The sequence below is a fragment of the Pygoscelis adeliae genome, unplaced genomic scaffold (genome assembly GCF_000699105.1).
Source record: "Pygoscelis adeliae isolate BGI_AS28 unplaced genomic scaffold, ASM69910v1 Scaffold15, whole genome shotgun sequence".
NCBI classification, from domain to species: Eukaryota; Metazoa; Chordata; class Aves; order Sphenisciformes; family Spheniscidae; genus Pygoscelis; species Pygoscelis adeliae.
In genome coordinates, this window is record NW_008824988.1 from 4,082,943 (window position 1) to 4,093,705 (window position 10,763).

General features: G+C 38.1%; 1 protein-coding gene across 1 annotated transcript in view; it reads left to right on the top strand.

The window, feature by feature from the left end:
* VWDE (von Willebrand factor D and EGF domains) overlaps nucleotides 1–10,763 on the top strand; it is a 36,477-nt gene that overhangs the window by 24,786 nt on the left and 928 nt on the right. Inside the window, exons 16-24 of the mRNA XM_009326123.1 lie at nucleotides 1,682–1,932; nucleotides 2,050–2,269; nucleotides 6,209–6,304; nucleotides 6,389–6,484; nucleotides 6,985–7,080; nucleotides 8,221–8,316; nucleotides 8,655–8,750; nucleotides 9,260–9,355; nucleotides 9,455–9,550. Coding sequence (XP_009324398.1) covers nucleotides 1,682–1,932; nucleotides 2,050–2,269; nucleotides 6,209–6,304; nucleotides 6,389–6,484; nucleotides 6,985–7,080; nucleotides 8,221–8,316; nucleotides 8,655–8,750; nucleotides 9,260–9,355; nucleotides 9,455–9,550 — 1,143 coding nt within the window. The remainder of the gene's footprint in view (nucleotides 1–1,681; nucleotides 1,933–2,049; nucleotides 2,270–6,208; nucleotides 6,305–6,388; nucleotides 6,485–6,984; nucleotides 7,081–8,220; nucleotides 8,317–8,654; nucleotides 8,751–9,259; nucleotides 9,356–9,454; nucleotides 9,551–10,763) is intronic.

The window sequence follows — 10,763 nt, forward strand, 5'->3', positions numbered from 1 at the left end:
ACAAATAACTAATGAAAATTAACAACTCTCAGCCCAATTGGCACTTTGAAGTCTTTTGATATTTGGCACGGCTACATCCACAAATGTTTGTCTTCAACATTTAGGAATAAAAGGTATTTTCCAACAAATGACTCTGATACCAAACAAGAGGAGAACACAAACGGAATTAAATGGCATGTCATATTTATTAGCCACTTAATATTTGGACATAATCCACATCAATGGCATAGATACATGGCCTAAACAAATACTTGAAAGTATATCCAAGGCTGTCACACTTCAGTCCAGTTAGGAACCACACTACGAAAAGACGACCCAAGTCTAGATTCTTCATTTTCCTTCTCCATAGCACAAATTTCTAGCCTAGAAGTTGTAGCTCTTTTGGCTCAGATCTTAGTCTTTGGATATACAAATTGTATTGGTCCCTTCACCAAATGGGACGTCTCTTGGGACTTTACTAGTAGCCATCCAGCTTGCCCCATCAACCCAAGTCCATAACATCTCAAATACAAGCATTCCATCGGTGTTTTCATGGGTGAGTGTGCTGGCAAGACTCTGCCTGGATTGGGAAGGGTCCTGTATGAGTGGGACTTCTGGTGCCTGTCTTGCTGAATATTTTTCTAGTTCAAACTTGTACTGAAAGCCAAGGTAGCTATACCTATTCCGAAAGAATGAAACCTCAATGAAATGAAACTCATCCAGCAGTCAGGGAGTCAAGGGATTTCCGTGTTACAGCCACAGACTGAAATTCAATATTGCCAAAGTCAGAAATGGGCGAAGAATGTAAACCAGAGGCAATTCCCCAAAACCAAGGAGCACAACCTCTTCTCCAGAGTGGATGACATTAGGAACAGGGTGTCAGAATCTAACTGCTGAGACACTAATTACAGCTTCTTCTCCCTTCGTGGTTTCTGCCATAGTGGGTGGGTTCGTGCTTGGAGCAGTTCACTTCACTGTAACCCAAAACTTAGCAATCTTAATCACCTTCCTGTGTCCCAGCTTCAAAACCTACACTCTCCCCAGGGCTTCTGCTTCTCTCTCACAGAACTTGTCCTGCTGCTGGGGTTTTGTTTGTTTGTTTTCACCTGGTGTCTCTAGAAACCTAGTTATTCCTGCCAAATAGGTTAGAACTCAACAGTGCAGGTATCGAAATAGACTAAGACCAGTGAGTAAGTTGTGTGGTTGAAATCCTTCAGGATCCTAGGAACAATGAGTGAATAACTTATTCCGTCACCTCATGCTCAGTTTTGCCAAGATAGTTACTGCAGCCCATTCCCAAATATTGTTAAACAATGTCTATTCATTTGTTAAAGGAAACACCAACCACCTCTGAGTTTTATGGCTTCCTGTACTTCCATCTGCAAACTATCTCTGCATAGTTAAAATACAGTGGTTAAATTTTGATAAATTCTGAGTTCTTAATTTTGATAAATTCTGAGTATAATCTATGTATAGATGCACTGCATCTTTACAAGCTCTTGCATAGTATAAGTAATTTCTTGGTTATGTTGTTACAGTTACAGTGAAAATATCTAGTGTTTCTCCTGTGCCATTCAAATGACATTAGGATTTAGGAGAAATAATTGCATGTGATTTCCTTAATAGAAAGATATGCTCCTTTTAGTCTTTATAAGTATATTGCAATTTTGCTTAAAAGAGGAAAATATCTCCTTTGTTACAGACAACCAGCCTCCAGTGCTTGAAACATTTCAGGGTATGCTACAGACTTTTTATGGAGAAGATTTTGTATATCAGTTTTTGGCTTCAGATCCAGAGGGCTCTGCTGTTCATTTCACATTGGATTCTGGTCCAGAAGGTGCCAGTCTTTCCCCATCAGGTCTCCTTCTGTGGAAAGCTGTGTCAATGAATCTCCATAAATTAACATTTTCTTTGACAGATGACTGCAATGCAAAGACTAAGGTAGAAATAGAGGTAATGAATATTACAGTAAAATGGCACCTACTAGTAAGATTTTTAAGATATCTAATTACAAAACTCATTGCTAGTTCATTAAAAAAAGAAAACTGTCTTATTGGGCATGTCTTGTAGGTCAGTGTAAAATCGTGTGATTGCCTAAATAATGGCTCATGTGTGACAAACATTAATTTCCCACCTGGAAGTGGAAGATATCTTTGTGTGTGTGTGGCTGGATTTGAAGGTGATCTCTGTCAAGTGAATACTGATGACTGTAAACTTAACCAGTGTGGTATTGGCAGATGTGTGGATGGAATAAACAGCTATTACTGTGAATGTCCACCTGAACTTCAAGGTAAATTGCTACTTTATTTACACACATTTATCACGTTTAGTGATAAATAGGAGTTTCTAACTTTATGTCTACAATTTTTTTTTTTAATTTTTGACTGTAAATAGCTTCCTGTTAGAGTATGAAGAAATTTTATGGTCTTATGCTAAAGTTATATGATATACTTTAAGATTTTTCTTGCACAAATACAATGGTTGTTTATATTATGAGAGAAAATTTCCATTGTTTTCCTCCGCAGAGGTAAACTCAGCAACATGATGAAACATAGGAATGATGAGTTTGGTTACAGTGTGATTCCTCCTATGCTTGCAGATAAACATGTAGTCCCCATAGCCCATCTTCTCCATATTCCCGCAATAAGCAAGATACTTGATATAAGATCAAAAAATGTGAATAGCAAACCTAGTCAGCTGTACTTGTTAGATGTACTGAAATACTTTGTTGCACTTGATAGATGCCCTTTTTGTCTGTCAGCACCTGCATACATTCCGCTTTTATCTTTTATAAACACACTGTCAAAGTCTAGTGACACCATATCACTAAAAAAAAATAATGTATTTCAATGCAGGTAAAAATTGTCAAGATGATGTAGATGAATGTGTATCCAGTCCTTGCTTCCCTGGAGTATTTTGCTTCAATACTTTTGGTTCTTACTATTGTGGTCCATGCCCAAGTAATCTGCAAGGAGATGGGAAGTCATGTTACGGTAAAATTATTTGTTTTTCAGAAGAATGATATTATCTTACTGTCATTCAGATAAAATATCTTTGGTTGTGCTTCATGTTCCTAACAGTAACTTAGAACTCTTTTCAGTAGTCAGCAGAACAGGACTGTCTCTCTGACTGTTGATGGCTGGGACAGAGTCTCAGCTGATGACAACATAGTTGTAAAACACTGTCAGGTGACTAGAAAAAATAAATACAAAATACTCCAATTCTTTTATATCAAAGTAGAATACAATGAAATGTATTGTTTTTCTGCATTATTTTCATAATATGAGCAATTATTGACAAAATATTTTTCTATTAGATTGCTTAACATAGAACTATTTACCCAAATCAAGGCACTTGCCAAATAAGGTGCCCAAACATTTATTTACAATGCAGTTACTGAATAACTTGTATTTTTAAAATACTCTACTGAAAACTTTTAAGATACAATTTTTACTTTTTATCATCTTTCTGAATTTTGAGTTATTTGTATGTACTAAAACTTTAACTCTGTAATTTATTTGCAGTTGAAACAAAAGTAACTACTAATGTGCCTTCACATCTTTTGTTTTTAGAAAGCTTTGAAGACACTAATGTTGAAAGAAAGGATTCCAGAGGAGAAATTGGAGGGAATAAAGGTGATTTTTTCATGAAGAAAATGGAATTTCTGATTCACATACTGATAAGAATATAGCTGGCAAATAAAGGTTCTAGTCAGTTTTATGTTATTCACTTTAATTTTTCAGTTTGACTCAATTTAATTCATTACTGGGGTTGTATTCTGATCTGAAAAATGAGACTGAAATGTCAATATCAACAAATCCCTTAGGTCAGTCAAGTCATTTTATTGACAGGGTGATGTATGACATTCTTACTGTTGCCTTTTGTTTTTGTGACCAACCACTGACATAAAACAGGTAACATGGGGATAGGGACATCTGTTATGAGATAAGCAAAAGTTTATGGCATTATGTTGAATGACATTTTCCTACTTTAACTCAAAGGAAAGGTGAAGGATATGGCAAGTGAATGTCTTAATTCCAAAACTCCGTAAACGCTGTTGCTGGCATTTCCAGCTCTGTGCCTGCTGGGGCTTTCTTTGCAGGAAATTCTCGTGTGTCTTTTCTCTTTATCTCTGAATTGTTAGTGGGGGAGGAGGAGGAGAACTCTCTCACTCCACTGCCAGTACTGGATAATTCTTCATCAGCTGCAAAATGGTTTGCTTTTCAGCAGTGGGAGATAGCACTCTGTAATAAGATTCAGTAAAGTTTAACCTTTTGTAGACCATTTTCTAGTACCGTTCTAAATGGGGTTAGGGACGGAGCTTAAGTTAGGTTGGATAATCTCCTCCAGTTTCATTCCTCCTCTGCCCCATAATGCTAAAAGCCCATATACGGCATTCTGCCATTCTGGGATTACAGTGCCATACTCCTTTCCACAACCCACCAGACCACCCGCTTTTCCTGGGCAGAATATGAAGAACTTTTCGTTCACTTTGCAATCCTTTCAACGAGGAGGCTGAGTCAGTCTCTGTTGTTTATAAAACACATGAAACATCCCACTAATAAAACCTATGCAGAAACTTTAAGAAAGTTGATTTAAAAAGTTTGGAGACTAAAACATGGTAATACTCTTGCTACAAGGTGGTGGATTATTCACCTAAAATACTGTCCATAGTGCATCAGTAAGTATAAGCATGTGCGTACTTGTGATTAAATATCTGCTTCTAGACTCTAGGCTTATTACTAGCACTTAGACACACTGGTGAACCATAAGCAGTATCTTTTCTTTAAACTCTGTTTCAGTTATCTAGTTGGATGCTGGTAATGAGCTGGTAAGGTAATAATGCTAGTATAAGGAGCTGGTAATTTGCTCTGACAGTAAAGCTGTTTATTGACCCAGTATGGGAAAATCTTTGCTGTCTGCCTTATATATATGGTGCTTTCTCCTTATCTTCCAGCCAAGAAAAGGCCATGGTGAGGGTGGGAAAGGATGTAGCCAGAATACCTTGATCTTCTCCAATTCTGCTAATTAGGAGTTAGGTTCTACTGCATACATATATTCTGATGTAGCACATGGAGAGACTTCCCGAAGCACAGCATGAATGGGCTGTACGTTTTTCTGTTCAGAAGACATTCCCCACGCTCAGAAGGAAAAAAAAAAAAAAGCCTCATAATATTCCTGTACTTTTTCCCCCCTTTCTTTCTAACATGCTGTAGGTTTTCAACAGTCGTCCTTTGAGAAGGTTTTAAGCATCTCAAGCTATATTCCCAGATCTACAGATGTCCCCGGGAGATTTATTTCTACAGAAATTGTCAGTAGCAGCACTCCACCAGCCTCCACAGTAAAAACAATCACCGCTTGGAAGTCACTTAATTCTCAGAGAAGTGGTTCTGTACAATCTGCTGTTACTGGAAACATTGCTCATGCTGGCAGCACCATCAGTGGTCACCTTGCTAACATGGAAGAGAGTTCTTCAGTATGTGCTGTGATGACTGCCTCTTCAAGGAGCCATGCTGTATCACCTGAGAAGAAAACAAGGGCACAAGTTGAGGCCTACAGCTATTTTGAGACCAGCAGGAAGACTTCTCCTAGCAGCAGAACAAGTATAAGCAAAGGGCTTTCTTTGCCAAGCAAAGTATTCAAAGGTGGAAATGCTCACAGAGTTCATCACCTATTAGCCAAGCATAAAGCGAGTCCTTTACCGTTTGTCCTTGTTGAAGTCACGGTCGCACCAAAAATGCTTCCTGAAGAATTGAGTGAAATAGTGATTCCTAAAGCAGTAACCTGTACTGATTTACCCTGTTTTCCTGGTGTACCTTGTGAGCCAAGTCAGGATGGAAGCGTCAAGTGCGGTCGTTGTCCTTATGGTTATTACGGAGATGGCTTCACTTGCAGAGGTATTACAAATAACTGCACTACATGCTTTGCAGAAAAGAATCTTGTGACATCTTTATAACTTGAAAGTACATTGCTAACTGTGTGATCAGTGAAATGCAGAGAGTATTGAATTTTCTCATTTTCATTATTAATATTGGCATAGCCTACAAGCTTTTAGTTGTATGGATGCACTTAAAAATATTTTTCTGATGTGTCTCAGGCTCCCTACTTACAGGCAGGGACCTAATGGATTCTATGTAGTCTGTTCATTATGTTAGGCAAGACACAGTTGTGCTGAAATGCCACTTTCATTTTCCTTATTCTTTTCTTTGTTTTCTTCATTGCCTTTCAGCAAGATGTAGACAAACATGTGGCAAAAATATGGAGTGTGTGGCACCCAATACTTGCAAATGCAAGCCTGGTTATGCTGGTTATAACTGTCAGGCTGGTGAGTATGGCATTTTGATTTAGCCTGTGGTAACTCACGTCCACAACTTAATGATTTGAAGATCACTGTTGATTTTTTCCACAGCTGTATGCAGACCTGATTGCAAAAACCATGGGAAGTGCATTAAGCCCAATGTCTGTGAATGTCTACCAGGATACAGTGGCTCCGCTTGTGAGGAAGGTAAATAGAATATATTTTGCTTTTGAATCCATAAATACCTTCCATGACTGTTCATTCTGACAGCAAAGAGGTGCGTTCGTTTTACTTTAACGGAACTCTTTGAGTAACATGTTGTTATATACTCTACTTTTTTTATATACACTGTAAATGTTGCTTGTGATTGGATATTCCTAAATTTAGCTTTCACAGTAAGTAGAGGAGTTCATCAGTGAATGTAGATGCCTCTAAGCTAAACAATCCCGAAGAGTGGGAAGTCCTGTTTGGAAATTGTCTCAGATTTCTTTTCTTCAGGGTGACCACCACTGTTGGACTCTGTGTACTCTGTTGGAATTAAGTTCTTATTACTTATTCTTGTCAAAAGGCATTGCATATGTCTCCTTATTTTATTTCCAGTTCTTTGCTCGTTATCAATTATTAACATTTCTCTTTTTCTAAAGCATAACCAATCCATGCATCTTTTTAGAGGTGATTTGTTGAACAACATAATTCTATATCTGCAGCACATTGTAAACCACCCTGTCAAAATGGAGGCACATGCTTGGCCAGAAATCTCTGCACCTGCCCATATGGTTTTGTGGGACCAAGATGTGATACAAGTAAGCAAAAAGGCATAAGGGAAGAATACGGAACATTTCTCCTGTTCTTCAGGAGCAGGAAAACAAATTATGGTTTACACTTTTGATGCATTGTCTAATGCTAGCAAATGACATAATACCTGTGGCCCTTTGAAGGCTCCCATCCTTGGGCTTTTCAAACGTTAGTTAGATCGTATTTGCACGTAACTTTGAAAACATAACGTATTATAACAATTGCAAATAGTTTATCTTTTATGATTCATGAACGTGGAAACATTGAGTACATTGCGCGTGTGATACTACCTTCAGAACACACACAGATGTTTATAATGTCATTACAGCTTTTTAACTTCTATCACCTTAAATTGGTGAGGCGCTGGGGTACATTCAGAAGTTGGTATCAGTGAATGGCAGGTCAGAAAAACAGGGATACAGGAAAACTGAAACCAGGACATGTTTATATATCATTCACCTGAATGTGCCACTGCATTATTGACCCTGAATTGAGAAATTCCTTTGTTTGTCTCCTCCTCAAATCCCAGGACTCTTCATTCTCAGTTTTTCTTGTTCTAGTTTCAATTGTGACACAAAAAAAAATTACTGTTCTTTGTTATAGCAGTACTAAAGAGAATGAGATGTTGTCCTGAAGAATTGATTCATGGTTTTCCACAGCCATGATATTTTAATGTCTTTGTTTGTTAGTCTTGTGTCACTCTATGCATGCAGCTGCACTTGCTGAAGTGACAGAGGACACTTCAGTGAACTTTCTTGGAGTCCATCAAATCCATCATGTAACATGGTCCATTTGTCTCTTGGTATTGAATTTCCCTTTTTTTTTTTTAGAATTTATTTGAAATTTTCTAGATTTTTAACACTGAGTATAACCAGACCATGGATAATTACATGGAAAGACATTTTATTTATGTTTATAGTCTGGTGCTAGCTTTTTATGGCTTTGAGACTGGATAAATCTATTCAGCTATTCCTCTTCAGCTAGTGGAATTGTATGTTATTTCCAGTGTTAATGTTTGGGAAAGAACTGAAAAATGAATCAAGCATAATTTGTAACATATCTGTTTCTCTTTATCCCCCCACACCCCCCCGCCCCCGTCTCCTCCATCCCTCTTCTCCTTTGTTTTTGCCCGACTTCTTGGATGGTAGTGGTTTGCAACAGACACTGTGAAAATGGTGGTGAATGTCTTACTCCAGACATCTGCCAGTGTAAACCTGGGTGGTACGGACCTACATGCAGTACAGGTAACGCTCCTGCAACTTCCATGTTCCTGGGAGAGCGGACGTAGGACCTCCCATAGTTTGAAATTTGGAACCACATGGCTCAGACAGCAGCAATGGGCAGCTGCTTACTGCCGCAGAGCCCCCGCACTCCCTGTTGTCTCTGCATGTTAGTTCTGCTGCCGGCAGCGCCTTTAGAAAGTCTAATACTGATCCTAAAGTTTTGGGTGAAGATTTTATGTGAATGGTGTTACGTGCAGTTATCTTAGGTGTTTAATTCCTGTCCTTGCAACAGAAGCACGTATTTTATAGACTTTATTTGGATGTCATGCTTCCCACTCTTCCTGACCCTGTTTCTGCAGCAATGTGTGACCCTGTCTGTCTCAATGGTGGTTCCTGTACTAAGCCAGATGTTTGCCTCTGTCCACATGGATTCTTTGGTGCCCAGTGTCAGAATGGTAATCTTTTTTTTTTCCTTCCTTTTTTTTCCCCCTCCCCTTTTAGCTGCCATTATGAGTAAATCTGTGAGAAAACACTGTTGTCTTGAGACACAAAATTCACAATCAAGTCATGTACCTGAGAAGTGGTGCAAAACAGAGATTACACTATTTTTTAGATTTTATGGCTGATTCACTGAATGTCCAAGGAGAAGGGAGACTCAAAATTTGCCTTGTCTTCCACTCAACTTTTGAGCAGTGTTCAACCAGTTCCATTGTATATTATGTAGCCCGGTTACTCGTGTACATGTACAGCTGCCAACCTTGACCCCTTTTTATCTGATTTTGTCTTTACTATTGACGTAGGCACCAATCCACATTGATACGATTTTTATGAGACAGACCTGACAGTGCTGAATATCTATATGAGCTATCAGAATTTTAGTGTTGCACTCTTGTTTCCTAGAAGTATATCGCTAAGTCAAACAAAATGCAAACTACAGCCTTTTCCTCCTGTTTGTATCTTTTAGCTGTCTGCAGCCCGCCTTGTAAGAATGGTGGTCACTGCATGAGAAATAATGTCTGTACTTGTCCTGATGGGTACACAGGCAGAAGATGTGAAAAAAGTAAGGCGGTGTTAAAATCCCTCCAGGATCTGAAAGTAACGAATAAATTATTTTGTAATCAGTTAAATGTATTAAACAGCAGATGTTTTTGATTTTAAGGTGTCTGTGAACCAAGGTGCATGAATGGAGGAAGGTGTGTAGGACCAAATATTTGCTCTTGTCCTTCAGGATGGAGAGGAAAAAGATGCAACACTCGTAAGTATCTTGTAGTTAACAGGAGGACCATACCTTAAAAGTAATATATGACTAAAGGACAACTCTGTCCACACAAGTAATATGGAGTTAATGCCAAAGAAATCAAGAATATACGCACATTGAAAAAATAATGGTCTATAACTTGGCAGCAAAATTTAGGATGGAGAACTAATACCATATAGTTCTTAGGCTAAATCATGAGACCAAAATATCTTTTAAATTCTTGTATAGCAAGTAATATATGTTTCTTTCTTAATTCTTGTCTAAATAAGACATCTGTATTTCTGCAAAGAGCTGAGTCAATGAAGTGAAAGAATTTCAATTTGTGCTGCAGCACATAAAAGCAGATATAATAGAAAAAGAAGTACAGTGAAAGATTGGAAAACTGTGGAAACATAGTGGGAAATGATTGGAATAGAAGATGCAATGGGCACAAGCTCTTTAGGAAAGGTAGAAATAGGACTGTGATGGTGGTATAGCTGTGGGTCACATTGTATCTTAATGAAGATATTGATGATGCATAAATAAAATGTGTCAGCGTGGATAAAAGCACAGCCTGCATGAAAATCAGCATGAGGGTGGGTGGCAGAAATCCAATAGGTAAAAGTGTTAGTGTCTGTCACAGTACCCACCCGAGGCTCAGATATTGATATGGCCAATGAGCTCTCTAATGGCATGGAAGAAAAACAATTTTCCCTGTATTACTTTCTGTAATTATTGGAAAGTTTTATTGCAAAAAAATATTACCCATATTGACAGGGGTGAGATATTCTTGGACACTGTGGAAGAGAAATTTGCCAATGAGAAATAATAGTGATTTAGATTATGGCTTAATAAGCAGGGATGAATGTGCAGAAAAATGGGTCATAGAAAATTACTTCGGATCAAATGTTCATGAGTTGATTCACCGTGTGTTAAATTGTATGATAGACAAAAGATCTCTCACTAAGGTGTGGGTTTTAGAAAGGTAAATTTGCAAAAAACAAAGCTATTTAGTGGTGCTGACTTAATTCAGTATTTCAGGCTTTTGTAGCAATCTGTGATGCATCAGAACATCTCAATGCATGCTTCGGCTGTAGGGTTTTTTGTTAGAAACAAAAAGCTTTTGTTGCTCTCTTCTTTAATATCCTGTTGCCTCTATCTTCAGTTGCCTCTCTTCTTTAATATCCTGTTGATCTTAGATGGATTTTCAGTTATGATGATGTGACTCGTG